The 21,289-nt window shown below is 54.7% G+C and overlaps 2 protein-coding genes across 3 annotated transcripts in view; both read left to right on the top strand.

Annotated features, from left to right (window-relative positions):
• The window catches only part of Scube3 (signal peptide, CUB domain and EGF like domain containing 3), a 29,527-nt gene extending 16,130 nt beyond the window's left edge, over window positions 1-13,397 (top strand). Inside the window, exons 7-22 of the mRNA XM_032888321.1 lie at window positions 1,367-1,483; window positions 2,689-2,811; window positions 3,389-3,505; window positions 4,203-4,328; window positions 4,568-4,684; window positions 4,818-4,922; window positions 5,139-5,258; window positions 5,470-5,628; window positions 5,839-6,054; window positions 6,394-6,555; window positions 6,761-6,928; window positions 7,381-7,542; window positions 7,846-8,043; window positions 8,410-8,562; window positions 8,661-8,740; window positions 11,596-13,397. Coding sequence (XP_032744212.1) covers window positions 1,367-1,483; window positions 2,689-2,811; window positions 3,389-3,505; window positions 4,203-4,328; window positions 4,568-4,684; window positions 4,818-4,922; window positions 5,139-5,258; window positions 5,470-5,628; window positions 5,839-6,054; window positions 6,394-6,555; window positions 6,761-6,928; window positions 7,381-7,542; window positions 7,846-8,043; window positions 8,410-8,562; window positions 8,661-8,740; window positions 11,596-11,745 — 2,273 coding nt within the window. The 3' untranslated portion in view covers window positions 11,746-13,397. The remainder of the gene's footprint in view (window positions 1-1,366; window positions 1,484-2,688; window positions 2,812-3,388; window positions 3,506-4,202; window positions 4,329-4,567; window positions 4,685-4,817; window positions 4,923-5,138; window positions 5,259-5,469; window positions 5,629-5,838; window positions 6,055-6,393; window positions 6,556-6,760; window positions 6,929-7,380; window positions 7,543-7,845; window positions 8,044-8,409; window positions 8,563-8,660; window positions 8,741-11,595) is intronic.
• Window positions 13,398-18,774: 5,377 nt separating this feature from the next.
• Window positions 18,775-21,289, top strand: part of Znf76 (zinc finger protein 76) — a 29,083-nt gene continuing 26,568 nt past the window's right edge. Inside the window, exon 1 of one of the 2 annotated variants that reach the window (XM_032888320.1) lies at window positions 18,775-18,875. The gene's annotated coding sequence lies outside the window, so the exon portion shown is untranslated. The other variant, XM_032888319.1, reaches the window with a different exon arrangement.

Genomic DNA, 21,289 nt, shown 5'->3' with positions numbered 1-21,289 from the left:
GCTCTGTCACCTCACCAGCCAGTCTCAAGTGAGCTCTGTCTCCTCAGACCCTTGGGCCACTCTTCTGCAGGAGGGGAATGACAGTCTTCCTTCTCTCGGATGTGATTAGCATGTGGTCTGTGCCTGGCACGAGGGACAGGGCGAGCTGTGGCCCCCTCCTTGAACTTAGTCACTGTCCTGCAGAGCTGGGCAACTCTGCCCAGCTTCTTGGTTTAGTCTGGGGTGAATAGCATGTGAATTCGGTTGCACAAATCCTGGATGCTTCCAAGATCTACACATAGACAGTATCTTGTCCCTACTACTGTGCTACTCCAGGCCTTGGGAGCCCTCCTTCCATACTTAGAGCACTTTTGGGGGAGCCTGGACTTTAGCAGGGACCAGGGCAGGCCAAGGACTTCCAGGCAGAGCTGGGCTTCTTTTGGAGCCTGGAGATCCTCATTCTTAGAACAACTCTTGTCTCTTGTCCCATGCAGACCTTAGGATGCCAAAGTGAGAAGGCCTGGTACTTAGGACAAGCCACAGCACTCAGTCCCCATGCCAGGCCCTTGCTCTCCTGGGGCTGATGGCTTTCCCTTGAACTCCCCTCCAAAGTGCCGACTAAGTCTGTTCTCCTGCTCTGGCCTCTCAGCCAACTGAGCTGACAGGAGAGACCTGGCTGAACAAGGCTCTGAGTTTTCTCTTCTGTCTTCCCCTCTCCTCTCCTCTCCTCTCCTCTCCTCTCCTCTCCTCTCCTCTCCTCTCCTCTCCTCTCCTCTCTCTCTGGATTTTTCTCCTTTAGTGCCCCCCCCAATTATCTCATCAGAAAATCAGAGACTCAGAGAGCCAGCCTGTTTCTAGAAGACGTGAGGATTTGGGAAGGAGATAAAGGAGCAGAACCCAGGGCTGCAATGTCAGAGGGGGATGGATTGATGGGCAGCCCTGGGGTCTTGAGATGCTCTTTCCACCGGGCCTTTTAGGAGATGGTCCGCCACCAACATACACCCCCATCCCGGAGATAGGAAGAAACTGGGCTGCTGCCCCTTCTGCTCCCTGGCAGGCCCTGATGCTAACAGGAGAGGCTCAAGCCCTCTTTGGCTTTCATCTCCTGCTTCCCTGCCCCCAGCACATTCCTGCCTGACAGCTCTGGCTTGTACCTGCCTCACTGCTGTCCACCTTGTTTCAATCAAGTAGGGGGCAGGGATGCGGAGCGAGCGCTTCCTGCACTTGTGAGGGGTGGGCGTCGGGAGGAAGGGGAGGCTGGAGCTTCCGCTTAATGCTCCTGCTGACCCCAGCGAGGTGGCTGAGGCCTTCCCTCAGGCCCCTGCTACCTGAGTCTGGCATTCTTCTAGGCTACTAACCCTATTACCACCCACTTCTCCCTCAACAGAGACCTGTGCCGTCAACAACGGAGGCTGTGACAGTAAGTGTCACGATGCAGCAACTGGTGTCCACTGCAGCTGCCCTGTGGGTTTCATGCTGCAGCCAGACAGAAAGACCTGCAAAGGTGAGACCTCAGAGAGACCTCTACATCCCTGGGATGAGAGAATACTTCTATTGCCACGTCTCTTACTGCTCTTTAGTGACAGAGCTAAGGTTGTTTCCTGTTAGCCTCTCTCACCTCAGTCCAAAGGGCACAGCTACCACTCTGCTGCCCCCTGGCCTGGGCTCCCTGTCCCTACTCTCATCCCGTTTCTCCATGCTATGCCGTCCTGGCTTCCTCCACCACCCTGGCTCTTAGGTGTACTGCAGAGATGAGTGGGTTGTAATAATTAGAAGAATTTGCCATGTGGGAACCTTTTGGTTTAGCTCTCCCTATGGCTTCCGTCCCGCACCACCCCTCCTGCCAGTTAGCTGGGATTTGGGGAAAGATGGGAAAGAAAAGGGGAGGGTAGCCATTTTGAAAAACGCTGACTCCTCATGTCCATCGGGTCCTCCACTGGGGAGGAGTGGGGACTGAGTAGTGCTGGGCTCCTTCTTTGTGTCTTTTGGCCCAACAGCTGCAGAAGGGGGAGGGCAGGGGCAGCAGGTCAGCCAGCTGCAGTTGAGAGGTTTCCTGCTGGGAAGGGCTGTTGGCAGGTAGGCCAAGAGAAGTCCCTGCCCCGCCCCTCCACAAGTGGTGAGTAGCCTGGGTCCCGTCTGCCACCAGCTTGGGGAACTTGACCTCAGGAAGGAAGCTGCCCCTTTCCCTCTACTACCTCTCCAGACCGCGCCAGTCCAGTCCCCTGCCTGGCCCCCCATCTCCCTCGTCCTCAGCCTTCCTCCCTCTCTCTCAGAAGTCCTCTCTACCCAGCCTCTTCAGACCAGCCCCTCCTCTCTGAAGGCTGCCCCCTTTACAGTAAGTCCCTTTAGCTCTCCACATGACCAGGGCCCAGCTTTTGTGACAGGAAAGGAGAACCCTACCTAAGTCTTGGGAATGGCTGTCAGCTGGACAGTAAGGGATGTGGGGCAGCCTGGAGCTCAAGTGACCGCCTGCTCCCATAACTCTGGACACTTGTTCCCTGTCGGCTTAGACTCAGCATCAGAAGAGATGGTGTCATTAATGACCAGATGCCCTAAGCAGGGAAGGCATGGGGCAGAAGGTGACAGCCAAGTTAAAAGGGACAGGCCAGGGCCCTCCTTGATTTTCCTTGTCTCTGTGAGGAAGAGATCTTGCTCCTTTGCTCCTACCCTTCAATATTGTCCTCCGTTCTGTTTTGTCTGCGTCCCCAGACATAGACGAGTGCCGCTTACACAACGGGGGCTGTGACCACATCTGCCGCAACACAGTGGGCAGCTTTGAATGCAGCTGTAAGAAGGGCTACAAGCTTCTCATCAACGAGAGGAGCTGCCAGGGTGAGCAGCCTGCCCAAGGGGAGAGGGCTTCGGGGACACCGGAGTCCAAGCGACCGTAGACACAGGAACGTCTCTACAGCCAGGGTTATGCTGCAGACAGGCAAAGGACCTTCCTTCCTGCAGGCCAGCTCCATTCTGAAGCACACAGCTGGGCAAGGGGAGAAAGAGCTTTAACCACAATCCGGATTTGTCCAGGTGTGGCCTGCTGCAGCTAGGCTGCACATGCTATAGCATGGCCCACGGGTTCCAGACCCTGACACATCTGTGCTGGGCCGTGGTGCTGCACCTTTAATTCCAGCACTTGGAAGGCAGAGACGGACAGATCTCTGTGAGTTCGAGGCCAGCCTGGTCTACAGAGTGAGTTCCAGGATAGCCAGAGCTACACAGAAACCCTGTCTCAAAACAAAACAAAACCCAAACAAACAAACAAAAACCCAAAACCCCCAGACAAAGGGCACAGAGGGAGTTGCCCGTGCTCAGCCACGGACATGGAGTTAGTCCAGGGTCTCTTTCAGCATCAGAGTCCTTTACCTGAGCATGGCTCAGGTGCCCCAAGACAGACTCCTTGCTGTTCCAGATATAGATGAGTGCTCCTTTGATCGAACCTGTGACCACATGTGTGTCAACACTCCGGGAAGCTTCCAGTGTCTCTGTCATCGAGGATACCTTCTGTATGGCATCTCTCATTGTGGGGGTAAGCCAGGAAGCTCACACCCCTGCTTCCAAGCTGCCCCAGCTCCTCGCCCCTTCACATCCCAAATGTCTGATGTTCCCATGCTGGCTTGTAATGAGAAACCACTGGGTGCACGAGTCATGTGTCATCCAACGTGTAAAACAGAAGGCAGCTTCCAAAGGCCAGCTGGGAGACAGGGTACCAGAGAGTAGCATCCTGGCAGCGAGATGTTTGTTTGAGGGTTTCACGGAGCCCAGGATGGCCGCGAACACACGTGTAGTCAGAGGTGACCCTGAACCCGACCCTCCTGCCTTCACTTCTCAAGGGCTGCGGCTGCAGGTGGCACACTCCCATGCCTAACTCTACCCTGCATTCCCTTGGCTGTGCCCAGAGACCGCCCTCAGTCTGTGGCTCAGTGAGAGGGAGAGAGCGGAAGGCTCTGAAACCTTCATCTGGTTGGACTGGCCCCTGCTCAACAGCGACTTTGACTGGGGATGTAGAGAAGGGAAGGAAGTTTGAGGTCTTCACAGCCCAGAGAACCCTCTCATATATTTGCGAGAATGTTTAACATGAGACCTACCTACCTGACAGATTTGTAAATACACAGTCGTCTCTATAAGGTAGTCAGTCACCATGCTTAGCTCAGCTCCTCCCTCGAAGCCCAGTCCCTGGCTCTTATGCCTGCACCACTGGCAGTGTTTTCCGACTCCTCCCACAGATGTGGACGAATGCAGCATCAATAAGGGGGGCTGCCGCTTTGGCTGCATCAACACCCCAGGCAGCTATCAGTGTACCTGCCCGGCAGGCCAGGGCCGCCTCCACTGGAACGGGAAGGATTGCACAGGTGTGTGGCGCCCTCTGCTGGACAGACCTGGCAATGCTATTTCAGGGGAAGGTTGGGGTCTGTGGGAAGGTGTGAGGGGAGAAGGGTGGGGGAGCATAGCCAGCTGGGTTAGACAAGACATTTCTGGTTTAAATGTGCCGTGTCTCCTTGGGCATGTAGACGGTCTTTCTCCGCACTAGCCGTCTGAGGGAGCAGGTAGACGAGGGATTCCACATCTCAGACCTTGCTTCCCTTCCTAGAGCCAGTGAAATGCCAGAGTAGTTCTGGAGCCTCAAAAGCCATGCTCAGCTGCAGTCGCTCGGGCAAGAAGGACACCTGTGCCCTGACCTGCCCCTCCCGGGCCCGGTTCTTACCAGGTATAGGGAGGGTGGGGCTTTGGGGAGAAGGGAGGGGAGACTGGCTGTTCCACAGCTCCTCTGTTCCCGGGGACCACTCCGACCACTGGGGGTTGAGGGGCGGGTCAGAGCTGTGATAGTCCCCTTCTCTCAGAGTCGGAGAACGGATTCACAGTGAGCTGCGGTACCCCGAGCCCTAAAGCTGCTGCAGGTCGAGCCATTCACCCGGGGAACAGCACCATCTCCAACTCCTGCCATGGTGAGCATCTACCCAGAAGCCCTCCCACTTCCTGGCCTGCCTTCCCTCTACTTCCTGTGTTACTCTGGCTTCGAAGCCTAGCTCTTTAGCCCTTCCATCATTGCCCTTGGCGTTCATGATCCTGCTTCAGCTAAACCTCATGGCTCAGCTTGCAGCCGCCCTCCCACAGCAGCCGTCCCCAGCCCTGGCTGTGCTAAGCGTCTCTCACCCCTCTAGAGGCTGCAGTGCTACCAGTCAAGCAGAGGGCCTCCTTTAAGATCAAGGACGCCAAATGTCGTCTGCATCTGCGAAACAAAGGCAAAGCGGAGGAGGCCAGCGGCAGAATCCCGGGGCCAGGTCTGGACCTTCCTCCCATGGCTTCCACCAAACTCCCACCACCTCTCGGCCCCTCTGTCAGTGATTCACCTGTGCCCTGAGCTGTGGGCAGAAATGGGAGAGGCTGTTGTAGGCTAAGGCCCAGGAGAGGTTGGAGCCCTGAGAGCCAGGAGGGAGAACTCTGTCTACAGTGGGAGCTACTGTTTGGGGCTGACAAGGCCTCTGTTTCTAGGTGGTGCCTCCTGCTCTGACTGCCAGGTCACCTTTATCCATCTTAAGTGTGACTCTTCTCGGAAGGGCAAGGGCAGACGGGCCCGGACCCCTCCAGGCAAGGAGGTTACCCGACTTACCCTGGAATTAGAAGCTGAGGTCAGAGCAGAAGAAACGACAGGTAGGCCAAAGGACATTGTTGGGTGGAGGGCCAAAGAGGAGGGGACACAGCCCAGATCCGAAAGAGTGAGAAAAGCCAAGGGGAGGGAGCATCTGAACTCTGGGCCTGTGTAACAGGAAGTAGCAAACTCCAGGGCTGCCCTGTCTGCTGCCCTCTGCTCTGAGCGCTCTCTCCTCACTCCGACTCGTCCATCCATCCATCCATCACTAGCTGGCTGTGGGCTGACTTGCCTCCGACAGCGGATGGAACGAAGGCTGAAAGGGTCCCTGAAGATGCTCAGAAAGTCCATCAACCAGGACCGGTTCCTGCTGCGTCTGGCCGGCCTTGACTATGAGCTAGCCCACAAGCCAGGCCTGGCAGCTGGGGACCGAGCAGAGCTAGTGGAGGTCTGCCGACCCGGGCAGCACCGAGCAGGCACCAAGTGTGGTAAGGGAGCTGGCTGGGAGGCAAGGGGGTGGGAGTGGGGAAGCCCAGCTTGGCCCTGGCTCAGAGCAGAGCGGGACCCCTTGCCTCAGGTGAAGCTCTCAAAACATGAGGTAGCAAAGACCCTGTCCACGGGCCTCCTTTTCCCAGTCCCAGGCTGAAATCTAGGGTACCAGGCGGGGCCAGCAGTTCTCCTGCACACAGACTTGACGTCCCTATCGCTCCGAGCAGGATTCCGCTCGTTCCCTAATAGATCTCCCATGTCCAGAGGAGCGGGAAGGGGAGTCTTAGGCCTGGGTGGTGGGAGATGGGGGGTGGCTAGCGCGGCCGACTCTCCCTCAGTCAGCTGCCCGCAGGGAACGTATTACCACGGCCAGACGGAGCAGTGTGCGCCATGCCCAGCGGGCACCTTCCAGGAGAGGGAAGGGCAGCTCTCCTGCGACCTTTGCCCTGGGAGTGATGCCCACGGGCCTCTTGGAGCCACCAACGTCACCACGTGTGCAGGTGCCAGGGGAACAAACAACACAGAATGGGCTAGGGTGGGCACTGGGATGCCCATGGGCATGGGAGTTCCCAAAGGGCAGGCCCAGGCTCCAGGCCAGTGTCCTAGTGATGTCCTGTTTGTAAGCCTCTGCTCCCTAGGACTGGGTGATCCCATGGAGTGAGTCAGGGCCAACCCCATCAGAGCTGGGACCTTGCTTCACTGCAGGTCAGTGCCCACCTGGTCAACACTCAGGGGATGGATTTAAGCCCTGCCAGCCCTGCCCACGTGGCACCTATCAGCCCGAAGCAGGACGAACCCTGTGCTTCCCCTGTGGCGGAGGCCTCACTACCAAGCACGAGGGGGCAGTCTCCTTCCAGGACTGTGACACCAAAGGTGAGCAGGTTATATTTACTCCCGAGGCCTCCCTGTCCCCAGCTGCCCTCCACAAATCTCCAAACCCCTCTGCAGGCCTGCGTCTGTTATCCGACCTTCTAACCCCCAAAAGGGGAGACCCAGCTGCCTGCCTAACTACTCCATCTTGTTCTCAGAGCCAGCCCTGGGGATACAAAGCGACTAACCACCCCGACACCCCGTCCAGATTGGGTGGCCATTCCCTTCCGTCCCCTAATGGGCTCATGGCCTGCAGGAAGAGGAGGGTGCTGTAGCCAGCCACTCTGGAAAGTCTCTTCCCTGGCCTTAGACCGTGGCTGGGAATGGTAGGGACCCTAAGAAACTTGCGAGTCTTTGATGTCAGGATTCTCTGTGACAAATGTGCCTGCCTCTCTGTGGCCCAGATGCCCACTTTCCTCCATCTCAGCTTCTGCCCTCTCCCCTCTGGCCTGCAGTCCAGTGCTCCCCGGGCCACTACTACAACACTAGCATCCATCGCTGTATCCGCTGTGCCGTGGGCTCCTACCAGCCAGACTTCCGCCAGAACTTCTGCACCCGCTGCCCAGGAAATACAAGCACGGACTTCGATGGCTCTACCAGTGTGGCCCAGTGCAAGAGTACGCGGCCAGCCAGGCTGTGGGAAGTGGGGAGAGATCTTGGAGCCATGTGCATGGAAAGGGGGGTGGTGGTAAAGCAGAAGCAGGGCTGATGAGTGGGTGGGCCGGCGGCCAGCTGTCAGGGTGAGGCCGGAAGCATCTTTTCAGACACCGGATGGGCAAGGAAGAGGGTAGACCCAGAACTCCGAAGAGCATGGTCCACCATCCGCGTCCATTCTCCACCTTCCAGCTCTTCAGCCTGTTCAGCGTGGCTCCCCACTGACTCATCTCTCTCTTGCTCTCCCCACTGGGCTATGGCTGCAGATAGGCAGTGTGGCGGGGAGCTGGGTGAGTTCACTGGCTACATCGAGTCTCCCAACTACCCGGGCAACTACCCAGCTGGTGTGGAGTGCATCTGGAACATCAACCCCCCACCCAAGCGCAAGATCCTCATTGTGGTCCCTGAAATCTTCCTGCCGTCCGAGGACGAGTGTGGGGACGTCCTGGTCATGAGAAAGAACTGTGGGTGACTGCAGAGCTGGCTCGGGTGTGGGCGGTTGGAATCTGGTTGGGAACCAATGAGAGCAAATAGGATAGGAGCCTTGTGGGACAGAAGCTAGCAGAGGACGTGTGGGGCAGGTTTGGTGGGCTGCAGTGAAGAAGCCAGTCCTGGGGCTGGTTTGCCAGTGCTGCTGCCTGTCTAACCCTAGCCTGTCTGCTGTTCTCGTCCTGTAAATGTCAATTTTAACACACATGTGGTTGTGCAGTAGTCAGCCTTGATGACGGAAGTGGGTGTGCAGCCAGCTGTGTGTTTGTGAGGCGGGGGGAGCCTCTGTCAGAATGGCTCACAGCCCTACTACTCTTCTGACCTAACGTTTGCCTCGCCAGCCTCCCCATCCTCCATCACCACGTATGAGACCTGCCAGACATACGAGCGGCCCATCGCCTTCACCGCCCGGTCCAGGAAACTCTGGATCAACTTCAAGACCAGCGAGGCCAACAGCGCGCGTGGTTTTCAGATTCCCTACGTGACCTACGATGGTGAGCAAGGACAGGAGAGGTGGCGGGGTGGGTGGGACTTGCGAGGGAACCGGAGAGCACAGTTCCCAGCTCAGTCCCCAACCTTGTTGGCTTCACAGAGGACTATGAGCAGCTGGTGGAAGATATAGTGCGGGATGGCCGGCTGTACGCCTCTGAGAACCACCAGGAGATCCTAAAGGCAAGTGACGTCACTGCGGTGCTGGCGTAAACGGGCGAGCACCAGTGTGCAGGCAAAGCACTAAGTATAGCGTGCCTTGCCCCTGGCTCTGTGAGTATGCACTTTCTTCATCCCCAGCTCACAGAGCCAGTGTCAGCATGCTGCATCACCCTGAGGGGAGGGCAGGAGATGCCCGTCCATCGAGAGACGCAGAGAAGGTAAACTGTACAATGATGTGTTGTTTACTTCTTGGAGACGGAGTCTTAAGAGTCCAGGCTGGCCTTGAACTCCAGGTTCCCCTGCTTCCAGCTAAGTGCCAGGTGGGATCACAGGCCCAGAGGAAAAGAAACATTTCTAACATGGAGGAACAATCACTACCGGGGTCTGTGAGTCTCGCCTGCCATGGTGTGACTCACCTTTGATCCCAGCACTCAGAAGGCATAGGTGGGTGGGTCTCCAAGTGTAAGGCCAGCCTGGTCTACCTGTGGAGTTCTAGGACAGCCAGGGCTGCACACTAAGACCCTTCAACTGTTATTTTTTACTTTGCTATTTTTAATGATAGCTATTTGTATGACTGTGTATACGTGAGCACAGAGGGGTCAGAGGGGTCAGGTCCCCCTGGGGATGGCGTTGAACCCATGTGAGCCACCTAGTATGGGTGCTGGGAACTAAACCCACATCTTTGCAAGGACAAAGATGCTCTTAACCTCTGAGCTGGCTCTCCAGCCCCAAGCCATTATTTCAAACCAAGTGTCGCTGGCTGTGAAGGTGCACACATGTGGCCCCGACTATTCAGGAGCTGAAGCGGAAGGATCACTTGAGCCCAAGGATTAAGAAAACAGCCTGAGGGGTTGGGGATTTAGCTCAGTGGTAGAGCGCTTGCCTAGCAAGTGGAAGGCCCTGGGTTCAGTCCCCAGCTCCGAAAAAAAAGAAAAAAGAAAACAGCCAAATGCACTGTGCAACTGTATTTCACAAAGCGGTGCAAACACACTGGAGCTGGGGCTACACACCCTTGATCGCAGTACTCGGGAGGCAGAGACAGGAGGATCTCTGAGAGTTCTAGGTCAGCTTCAGGGCCAGCCCTGGCCACACAGTGAGACTCTGTCTCAAAACAAGGACAATATAGTACAATCGTCTTAGTTAGAGTGGAGTTAAGAGGCCGGAAGCCCCAACTATCTTAGAAGTCTTAGTGTGCAACCTAGAAACCAGGACTGTGTTGCTGGGTCTCTGAGGGCATGGGGTTGTGTGTACGTGTGTGTATGTAGAGGTCAGGGGACAACTTGGAGGGGTTGGTTCTTTCCTCCCATGCCATGGGTCTTGGGAATCAAACTGAGGTTGTCAGGCGTGGTGGTAAGGGCCTTTCCTGATACGTCATCTCGCCAGCCTAGAGAGGAGTTTTAAGGGGCAGTGCCTGGCACTATAGAGAGGCGGGCTGGAGACCTATGAAGGCAAGCTCTGAAAGGACTTGTCGGATGGCCAAGAAGTGGTCCAGGCCAGTGAGTACAGCAGTAGTGCAGTGTATTTAATGTCCCCAAGACTGCCATTCTTCCACAAGGTGAGGAAGAGAAGAGGGAAGCAGGACACAAGTGACACATAACTAGCGTGCACACTAGGGACCTGGCTTTTACTGTGAGTGAGGAAAGAAACCAGGGCTGGAGTGTAATCCATGGCAGAGAAACGTTTGTCAGGCACAAGGCCCTGGTGTGGCTCCTGGGGCTGACTACTGTCCTCGCTATAAAGAGAATAAACTTGCAGCAGACTCGGTAGCACCTGCCTGTGGGCCCAGCTCCTGAGGCAGCTCAAACACAAGAGTCACTGGAACCCAGAGGTTTAAGATTACCCCACCCAAGACAACAGCATCTCATCTCAGCAAATGGAAAGCAGAGAACAGAACATGTGTTTCAAACATAAAGTAGACTAATTAAACACCCCACTGTGGCTGTTGTGAGGAGAAAAATCTACGGTGGACCAAGGATAGAAACAAGGGCATCAAACCCAGGCCCAGTGGCTCATGCCTCTAATCCTCGTTATTCTTAAGGCTGAGGCAGGAGGATGGCATGTTGTAGGTCATTTGGAGCTACTAAGCAAGTTCAAGGCCACTTTGAGCAACTGAGTGAGATACTATCTCAAGTAACGAAAGTGCTGAGGACAGAGCTCACTACTAGACTTGCTATCACAGAGTGATGGAATAGAAGAGAACTCTACTACAGCAATACTAGAATTGCTAACAGCAGAACTGCCTAGGGCTGGAGAGTCGGCTCAGCAGTTAAGAACATTTGTCACTTCTTGCAGAGGCCGGGGTTCAGTTCCCAGAGCGCACACAGTGGTTCATAGCCATCCATAACTCCAGTTCCAGGGACACTGACACGCTTCTGACCTCCTCAAGCACCAGGCATGCATGGGGTGCACACACACAGGTGATATACACATAAACTAAGTAAATCTAGGAGAAGAAAGAACACTAGCCTAGTGTGTATGAGGGCCTCAGCCCCACCCTAGCATCACATAAAACAAAGGAAAGGAACAGACCCGCCATTGGAACAGCCCAGGCGAGAGATTACGGTGGCTTCCCTCCGTGTGACAGCTGTGGGGATGGCAAGCTGGTCAGATGCTGGGCATACACTGAAGGGAGAGTCAACAGTTGGCTGTAGCTCAGGAAACAGTCAGGGCCGGGCCTGAGCAGTGGAGGACTAGGCCTCTGTCACTACCTGGGCTGCAGGGTTCTAGGGAGCCGGTGGTAGGGACAGGAGGCCAGGGCTCACCTCTGGGCACGCTCGGTGGGAGGGAGCCGCTGTTGGACAGGAGGAGGGCTGCTGAGTATTCCCCTCTCCCACCTGCCACCCAAGCTGACAACGGCCACCTGCCATCTTCTGCAGGATAAGAAGCTTATCAAGGCCTTCTTTGAGGTCCTGGCCCACCCCCAAAACTACTTCAAGTACACAGAGAAGCACAAGGAGATGCTGCCAAAGTCCTTCATCAAGTTACTGCGCTCCAAGGTCTCCAGCTTCCTGAGGCCTTACAAATAGTGCCTGTGGGCCCCGAGACCCGGGTTTCAGAGCTCCCACCTCCCTGGCCCTCAGAGCTGGCACCCCGACCTCAGACAACAAACTGCCTTCTCCTCTTGGAGGAGAGAGACCACGACACCAGGCACTCTCCCCTCCTGTCTTTCTAGTTACCTTGTCTTCCTCTGTCTCTCTCCTGGAAAAGTCATTCAGTGCTGTCTGTTCCCCCCAGGGGTGAAGGAATAGACACCCTCTACCCTCTGCCATTATACTGCGGTGCCTTGCTAGCCAGGAGCCAAAAGATTCCTCCCTCAGCAGCCCGTGATCCCCAGAGTGACTCTTCCCAGCCCGGAGTCCTGCCAAAGACGCCTTTGACATGGCAGGTTCATCCCGACTGCGCTGCTGGGGTACACTCTGAGCCCTGGGGTGCCCGCACAGTCGGTGTCCTCATCTGTGGAGCTCCTTGCTCTGCCTGGGGCTGACTCCGTAGGGTTTACAAGTTTCCATACCGCTGGGCTGGCAAAGCCCTGCCAGGGAAGGGAGAACAGCAGGCAGGGGCCCCAGACACACAAAGCTCTCAGATAGCTCTGCAGGACAGAAAGCAGCTTTTCAAAACATTGCCCAAAACAAAGAAAATGTATAGCCTAAAGGAGCTCCCTGCAGAACGAGTGGAAGCCAGCCTCAGACACTAACCCTTTCCTTGCCAGCCCGCTGTGCCAGCTGTGCCCTCACCCTACCTGAGGGCCCCCTGGGGAGCCTGCTAAGTGCTGTCCCTAGAGAAACCTGGCTGTTGGCTCTCCAGGTCTGGACCTCGCTCCACAGTTGTTTTTCCCTTGTAGCCCCAGGTGGCTTGTGGGCTCCACCAAAGAGGATGGGCTCTGCAGTCAGCCTGGAGCTGCCTACCTCTAGCCTCAGGCTGTGGGCAGCAGGAGGAGTGAGTGAGTGCCCTTGGCAAGCCGCCTGCCCACCCTCTCCACATCTGAGAAGTGCAATCATTTTGAGTCTTTCTGTGTCGTCTAGAGGGAGGGGTTTTTGTTTGTTTCTTTTTCCTCTTAGCATAGCCCTATTTATAGCTGCCCAGGAGAGGTGTGTTGGGAGTGGAGGACAGCAGTCTGACTGTCTGCAGCCTTAAGTGCCGGAGCATCTCATCTGTCTCTGTCCTAGCTGAGGCCGCCCAGAACTTCAGAGCCCTCGGCTGTGCAAGCCCTCAGAGGCGCCCAAAGCACTGGAGGCCAGCTCCGTGAAGTGATGGGGCAGGAGGCTTCCTGCCTGAGCTGATGCTGCCTTCCTTGTGTCTCTCTCTGTGGATTCACGGTCACAGATGCAGATGGAACTGGTCAGGAATCTTCTGCGAGTAGGGACAACCTCTGTCTTCCTGCTTCATGCTCTCTCCTGACATACCATGGAAGAGCATCAGGATGGCCAGCGAAAGCTCCCAGGACGTCCAGAGGCTGGAGCAGCCTGAACTTGGACAGTTAGCCATGTATGAAGCTGGTGAAGGAACAAGAAGCAGACACTGTGCCTGACACTGGCCGCCTGCCTCCTGGAGCTGACTCAAGCCTGTTTCGACTACTGTTTCAAAAGGAAGAATGGCGTCTGTGCCCGGGCCCAGGCTCTACCCATGCTCTACCCTTAACCCAGTTGCTGCCTGTAAAGTCTCCAATCGTTCCTTCTCCTTCCCCTGAGGCTGGAGTCCTGGACAGCCACCATGAGTCCTCAGGTCCAACTCTAGGTAACTGCCAAGAGCTTCAACTACCAAATAGTCATTCTCACACACACAGCAAACAAGGCCAGCTTCCGGGACATGTTAGCCAACATGGTCGGGGTGGGGTGGGGGTCAGAGGCTATTGTAAAGCTGTTAAATGGCTTCATACAAAGGGGTGAATGGGCATTTAGAGGGATGTCTGTGCTTCCCCAGAAGCGCTCCAGAACAGCCTGGATCAACTCTGATCATCCTAATAAGAGCATGGATAACTGCAGGTCCTCTCTCCCTGCCATTTTGCCCAGCTCCTGGAAAGCCACACCGTGACAGTGCCTCCCAATGTGTGCCTTTAGGGTGTGGCTTCTCTGCATTCCCGTCACACATCACACACGCACGGACATTTCCTCTAATCATTTACTCTATGGCTGATGGAGTGGCGCATGAGATCCATCATACGGAGAGAGCAGCCACTAGACTTAGCTGATGTCAAGGAGGATGGAGGAGATCAAGCGAGCACTTGAGCTGTCAACCGAGTTGGCAGTTAGGAATCCAGGCAGAGCTACAGAGGATCCTGGCCCTGAGGCACCAACTCTCGGGGCTCAGTGGACTGAATGAGGAGTTAGGAACTCAGGGACTTTCTAGGACTGCACAGGTAGGACGAAAGAGGTTTCCAGGAGGAAGTGGGAGGCTGGGGAGACTGTGTGAACAGGAACCCTTCGTGACCTGACCCAGAAGCTTCTCTGTGAGCTCTGGTGCTTTCGGGGTCACATAACTGTGGCACCTCATCCATCCTAGTTCGAGACCTGCCCTGAGTTGAGTCCCAGTGTGGGAAGCCACTTCCACGAGCGAGTGACCGTCAAGCAGGCACCTCGACTCCTCTTTAGCCCTCTGCCTCTATTTGTGTCGTCAGACCTGAGGTAACAGGAGAGGTCCGACCAGAGCCTGGACTTTAGCTGCCCACCCTATGCCTACGGTGACCCTTCGAGGACTGCCATCGGGCCTCCCTCTGCTCATTTCCCCGGGAGGTGGAAAGGACAGGTTTATTGCTTCAAGTTCAGTGGTACGGTCTGGGCTCTGGCTCCTACGAGTGAGTCTGTGAAGGGTTCTCCATGTGCGTGTCTGAGGTGACTCTTAAATGGATTAGGAAGTCGTATCTCGGTGTGTAAGAGAAAGCTATAGCACATTTAAGGGTCTGTATTTGCTCCTGAGCTTCAAGGCAGGAGAGCAGAGCATGTTACCCTGCCTGGTTCTTTTCTTAAGCAGACACCACGAAGGAAACCTTGACATTGGACCTGTCTCAAAGCTGGCACACTCTGTCTTTCTGCCATTATTTCATTCGACTAGGAATCCTTTGAGAGCTAGAAGGACTAGAAGCCCAGTTCTGCGATCAGCTTAAACAAGACAGACAAGCTCAAAACTTTGTTCTATGTAAGTTGGAACTTTCAGAGAATAATTATCACGTGGATGGCTTTTTTTTTAATGCAAAAGAAAAAGATCTCAAAATACTGTATTTATATCTGCCTTCCACCGCCTCCCACACAGCGAGCATCTCAGTCAACAACAGATAGCAGCAATGTGGTACACAGAGTATTTTGCACTTGGGGGAAAAATATGTATCTAAACTTGTAAAAAGGAATGTTTGGATTTTGTATTGTCTTTTTTTATATTATTAAAATACTAAATGAAACTCCGAGGTCTAGCCTACATCTTTTCCTCTACCTCAACGGCTTATCCTACATATAGCTGGGGGCAGGGGGTGTTAAAGACTCAAAAAGTGTCTTCTCACTGCCAGACAAGACTGGCTCCCTCCTCCCACAGTTTATCTTATTCCTAATGATTTTAATATCTGGCAATTCTTGTCCCTGTCTAGCTTTAAAAGCATCATCAAGAACTTCCCTTTGCTGCGTATGGCAGCTTAGGTCTTCAATCCCAGTATCAGGAAGCAGAAGCAGGAGGATCTCTTTAAGGTTGAGACCAGCCTGATCCTGATCTATACCATTTCAGGTCAGCCAGGGATATATAATAAAAACCTGTCTCAAAAAAAAGGGGGAGGGTGGATGGGTTGGGTGGCTGTTTAAAGTATTGTTCTCCTGGGGCTGGAGTGACGGCTCAGCAGTTAAGACCACTTGCTGCTCTTCCGTAGGACCTGAGTTCAGTTCCCAGCACCCACATAAGGAGGCTTTTTACTACCTAAAATTTCAACTCCAGGGCGGCTAATGTCTCTCCGCGCATGTGCACGCATACACATTCACACACATACTCATCAAACACAAAAGCAAAACAATAAAAATAAATGTCTGCAGTATGATTCCTCTTAACCACAGTAAAATCTGTAGAGGCTGGGCAGGATATAAGTGGCTCAGACATATTCGTAGTTCGGGGTCCCGTTCCACCAGGCGGTGGTGGCTCACGCCTTTAATCCCAGTGCTTGGGAGTCACAGACAGGTAGACTTCTGTGAGTTCAAGGCCAGCCTGGTCTACAGAGTGAGTTCCCAAACAGCCAGAGCTACACAGAGAAACCCTGTCTTAAAAACTAAAGTGGACCAAACAAACAAACAGAAGGGTACCCATTCCTAGCACTTCTGACAGCTCTTTCAATGGAACATGGTCTTGGACACCAAAGTTCTGAAACTCAGGTTGGGTCAGCAACTACCACTGTCACCACACTGCCTATGGGCCAAGGCAAGCGGTCCCCAACCGTTATACATGACAGCCTCAGATCAGGATAGATGGATATCCAGATAGATATCTAGATAGATATCTAGATAGATAGATAGATAGATAGATAGATAGATAGATAGACAGACAGACAGACAGACAGACAGATCGCCACCTCTAGTGTGACTTGAGGGACAGGGGAAATGGCCGCTGAAACAGTCATTTGGGTTGGCCCAGCAGAATCTTGAGCTTTCTCCTTAACATGTCACGAAGCTAGGTGAGGCCATGCCACCATCACTGAACTGCTCTTTTGTGCCAAGCGAGGCAGTGCTGCTGTCTTTGCCTGACGACAGTAGCCGCCACGCCCCGAGTTCACACAAATGTAATTCTACCTGACTGTCCAAACAGATTTCTCAACAAGGGGGAGGATCCATTCCACTGGTGGCTAGAGGTGTCAGCGCACTAGCGTTCTATCGTATGTGCGCTGACTTCCTGTGAGTGTGACTTGGTGTGGTAGAAGGTTACATTTCTAGAACCGCAGGACAAGAGCCAGAGCCAAGGTCGATACACCACAGCAGCCGAGAGCCGTCTTCTGACAGCGCCCTCTCTGACCTTTATTCACTCGTAGCGCTCTGCCTAGTGTGCACAGGGCCTTGAATCTGGCTCCCGATATCAAAAGAATAAAATCCCACTCCACAACAGCTTCCCTCCCGGCCAATGCTTCGGCCTGAGATGTCTTAGAACCACTGCTTTGGCTGGGAATAGTGACACCTTTGATCTGAGCACTTGGGGAGGGTGAGGCAGGCAGATCTGTGAGCTGGAGGCTAGCCTGATCTACCTAGACGAAGGTACAGGCCAGCCGAGGCTACGTAGCGAGATGCTAACTTTCATCTTTTACTTAAGACAAACGCTTTCTGAGTTTTTGTTAAATGTGAGACAGAGAGGACATGGAACCGCGAGTACCATCTGCAAAGAAGAGATGCGTGTCCGTGTCGTAGAAGTCGGCGGAGCTGAGCAGACATAAATATTCCTTCTGAATCCTACTCTTTTAAACTCACCAGGTAACTGAAAGGGATCCTGAATTTCTTCACTGAGTACGTGAGTGCATTTGTGAGCATGCATGCGTGTGCAAGCTGTGTGTGTGTGTGTGTGTGTGTGTGTGTGCGTGCACGCTACCTTGTGCCTTTGTGGTTTTGAGGACGACGGGGGGGGGGGGAGGTTCTCTCTTTCCACCTTGTCGGTTCCAAGGTTTATCAGGCTTGCCTTATACGCCACCGCGTCTGGCTTTCTTGCCGCATTTCTAACCAGTAATCCAAACTGTGAAACCCTGGAAAGGCCCTGTGCCTGTTGTGCTCAGACAGCAGGGCTGGGGATATACTAGGGCACCAGGTAGAAATCCCAGTACCACTCTGAGACCTCAGGATTAACAGCCGCGTGCCAAGGCTCCTCCCCCTTCATCTAGCCGGAAGCTCATTTTCCCTCAAGTTTCTGAGAATATCATAAATCGCAATTCCTCCCTGCTTGGAGGAGAGATGATAAAAGAACTTTTACAGTTTGGGTGCCAGGATGAGGCAAGAGGGATCATAAGTTCAAGTCCACCTTGAGATAGTTTGAGTCCGGAGGGAAAAAAAAGAGACAAAACTATGGAAAAAGAGAAGAAAAGGGGGCACTTGATTTTGTTCTTCACACTGCTACCTAATCAAGGGGAGCAGTTGGTTTGGGGGGTGCTGATGGAGGAATGAGTGAGCGCCCAAGAACCTGAGAAGACACTCAGGGTGCAGTCCCTCAGGGGTCCGACCATCAGAATGTCATTTCTCAGGGAAGGCAGTACTGCAAGATTATTCCTTAGCAAGCGCTGAGGGAACCTTCCTTCAGAGAGGATCATCCCTCTGGGTGACCAGTCCAGCAGAGGGGAACCTCAGGGCCCTTCCTCGGGAGACAGGAAGGATGCACCAACCCTCATAAACAGTCACGTTCCCCAGGGCACTGTGCCCCAGTACATGGGACAAGGCCAGTACTGCAGGGAGGATTGTTCCGCAGGAAGGACTGTCAGGGCGCCATCCTTCTTGACGCTGTCCCTCCCCCACCCCACCTCACCCCTCGGGTATCTTCCCACAAAGTGCAGGAAGGACTGACCCTCGGAGTGCAGTACTTGCGGAAGGACCATCCCGTCCACAGGGAGGACCGTTCCTCTGTCCCTCTGTCCCTCAATCCCCCAGGGTGCTGAGCCCCTTCACCTTCTGTCAGAGCGCGGAGAGATGAGTCCCTCAGGGCGAAGTCCCAGGGGGAGGACCGTCCAGCAGAGATGGCTGCCAGGGCGCCATCCCTCGGGGCGCCGTTGCATAGAGCGCGGGGAGAACCGTCCCTCGGAGTCCCATCCCCTCCAGGCTCCTCGTCACCGTCTGTTGCAGTCACCACCTAGCGATATCTGCAATGGCTTCCTCCTGAGCAGCCTGCCGCGGAGCGACTCCCCGTTGCTAGGGCGACCGCGGCTTCCACCCGGCGTCATGACGTCATCACGCCCTCCCCGGGCGCCGGGGCTGGCGAGGCCGCGTCACCCGGCGGCCAGCAGTGAGAAGAGCGGGGCGGAGCTAGCTCCGAGGCTCGCCCGAGGAGACTCGGCAGCCTGGGCTCCGGGGCCCGGGAACCGGGATAAGCAGGCCGGCCGCCGCGGCAGAGGGGGGCGGGCTGGAGCGTGGCCCCGCGCTGGTCATCCGGGTTCCGGGGCCCGGCGGAGGCCGTGCCGGGAGCGAGAGGGAAGTGCGGCCGCCCTGGAACCTGGATATCGCGCGAGGCAAGCCGCGCGCGGGCGGGCGGGCTATGGCGCAGGCGGGTTGCGGGGCCGGCGCTGGTGGCAGGGCCCGGTGCATGGCGGTCTGTCGGCGGAGTCGCCCTCGGGGGCTGTCAGGTTGGTGGCCGCGGGAAGAGTGGGTCCACCGTGCCCCGAGGCGGGAGGCCGGGCGGACGCGGGGCCCCGGGAAGGTCCCGAGCCCGTCGTGCCCACCCTCCTCGGTCCCTGGCCTGGCGGCTGGGCCTCCCTGGACGGCGGCCTGGCCCCACCCCCACCCAGGGTCCCTGCCCCTCTATTCCGCCCGGAGACTCCTCCCCCAGGACTCCCAAACCCCACCCCGTGACCGCGCCCGCCTCCTCCACTTTGACCCCATACACACACCTCATCCTCGGGACCCCAGACCTCACCAGGTGACCCCCTGATTCATTGAGTGCTAACCCCAGCCCTGCTTCTGGACCCACCAGTCTCAGTTCTGATACAATCATCACACGGCTTCCAAGATCCCCCTAGTCCCTAGTGACCCCTGACCTACCCTCTGTGGACACCCTTTTAGTCCTCTCCTGGCTACTGCAAGCCAGACTCGAGCCGTTTCCCACCTACTCATCCACATACCTCGCCCTGTAACACCACGGTCATCTTCACCCTACTGACCTCCCTCTTTGACCACCCCCAGCCTCCAGTGTCAATCAACACATACATAACTTCCGCCACCATCGTGGCTCTGAAGTGTGTTTGGGAATGAGTTTGAAGTATCAGTTGAGGCACCGAAGGATTCTGGATTGAGTGTGTGGTTCACGTTCAGATTCTATCATGTTGGGCTTTGGGAACCTTGGCAAAGGTCCTTTCCTTAGGCCAGGCTTGAGTTTCTGATCAAAATTGTGATGAGATTAAGTTTGGTGATCCCACATGTTTCTTCCTATTAAAGTTCTGCAATTCTTTTTTTTTTTTTTAAGAATTATTTATTTACTTTATATGAGTACACTGCAACTGTCTTCAGACACACCAGAAGAGGGCCTCAGATCCCATGACAGATGGTTGTGAGCCACCATGTGGTTGCTGGGAATTGAACTCAGGACCTCTGGGAGAGCGGTGCTCTTAACCGCTGAGCCATCTCTCCAGCCTAAAGTTATGCAATTCTTAGTCAAGACAAAAATAGCGAACTTTTTTGTACCCTGCCCCAGAAATGCAGTCCTTGTAACCTCACCCCGGAGGTGGGGGGGGGGTCCACTTGCTTTACTGAACGGTTTTTCTTCATTCCTGTGACCCAACGCTCGATTAACACCCGTCCCCCTTGTTTGGGCTCTTATCAGTTTGTAAAACAGTGCGGCACAGAGCTTCTCACTGGGATGTTGACAATATAAGCTTGGCTCTTCAGCTGTGGAACTTTTGGCATAGCATTTAAAGCCCTTCTGACCCGTTAGTCTCCACTGTGCCAAGTGAGGGGGATAAAATGCCTGAGGTAACACGTGCAGAAACATTCAGGACCCTTGCTCCCCTACAGGAAACCTTTACGGTAGAGCTGTTGTTTTTAGTGAATGTCTGACTGTACTGGGTGCTGGGGACGCCACAGACACCAAGCACCTGACCCGTGCCAGTCACTACTTGCTGCCATCTTGGAATCCCATCTGCCTCTCACTTCTCACTCTGACCTTTCATAGCTCCTTAGTAAGATACCCCTGCCCCAGAAACTATTGTATGCCGAGCTTTACCTCTCACAGGCCCGAGGTATTAGTTCCTTCTGTCACCACTCCCTCCCTCCCTGCCTTTTCCTGAGAGTTGCTTTAAATAAAGGAATCTGGAATTCATACGTTCGAACAGTCCCAGGAAACTCACCCACTCCATTGTCTCTCATAGCCTGACTTCCTGGTTTTCCAGATTCCTCTCTGGGGCCCTTGCTCCTTGCTTTCCAAGAATTCTTAAATTCAACATTCGCTCGTCTAATGACCCTCAGAGGCTTCTTCTCCTCTTTGTCCCGTGACTCAGTGACTTTTCTCATCCTGTTCGTGACCCTCGAACCCTTTGCCCCTTGTTTGGGAAGGACATACCTTTTTAAAAAAACCCTGAGGCTCCTGTAACAAAAGACAGACGAACAGGAGAAAAGCATCCGAGTTTATTTAGCATAACTTACTCAGTGGGAAACTTTCAATTAAGGAGGCAAAGACCTGCAGATCAGATCCATACATTTTTATTCTAGGCTTGGGAAGATGGAGACCACGTGGCCAGGAAGATGCAGTGAATGGGGGGTGGGGTAACATGACAAGCCCCAAATGTTTGTGCTCTTACCTATGACCTTAAAATAAGGGTGCTCCCCCCCCCACATTGGGTACAGGAAGGCACATGAGGGTCTTATGACCTGCTTCAGAGGAGATGAGACCTTGGTTCTCACACCCTCGGATTGCTGTGTTTCAGGGTAACAT

Source organism: Rattus rattus, chromosome 18, assembly GCF_011064425.1.
Source record: "Rattus rattus isolate New Zealand chromosome 18, Rrattus_CSIRO_v1, whole genome shotgun sequence".
Classification (NCBI taxonomy): domain Eukaryota; kingdom Metazoa; phylum Chordata; class Mammalia; order Rodentia; family Muridae; genus Rattus; species Rattus rattus.
The sequence above is the reverse complement of the archived record's forward strand: the minus strand, read 5'-3'. Positions and strand labels throughout refer to the sequence as shown.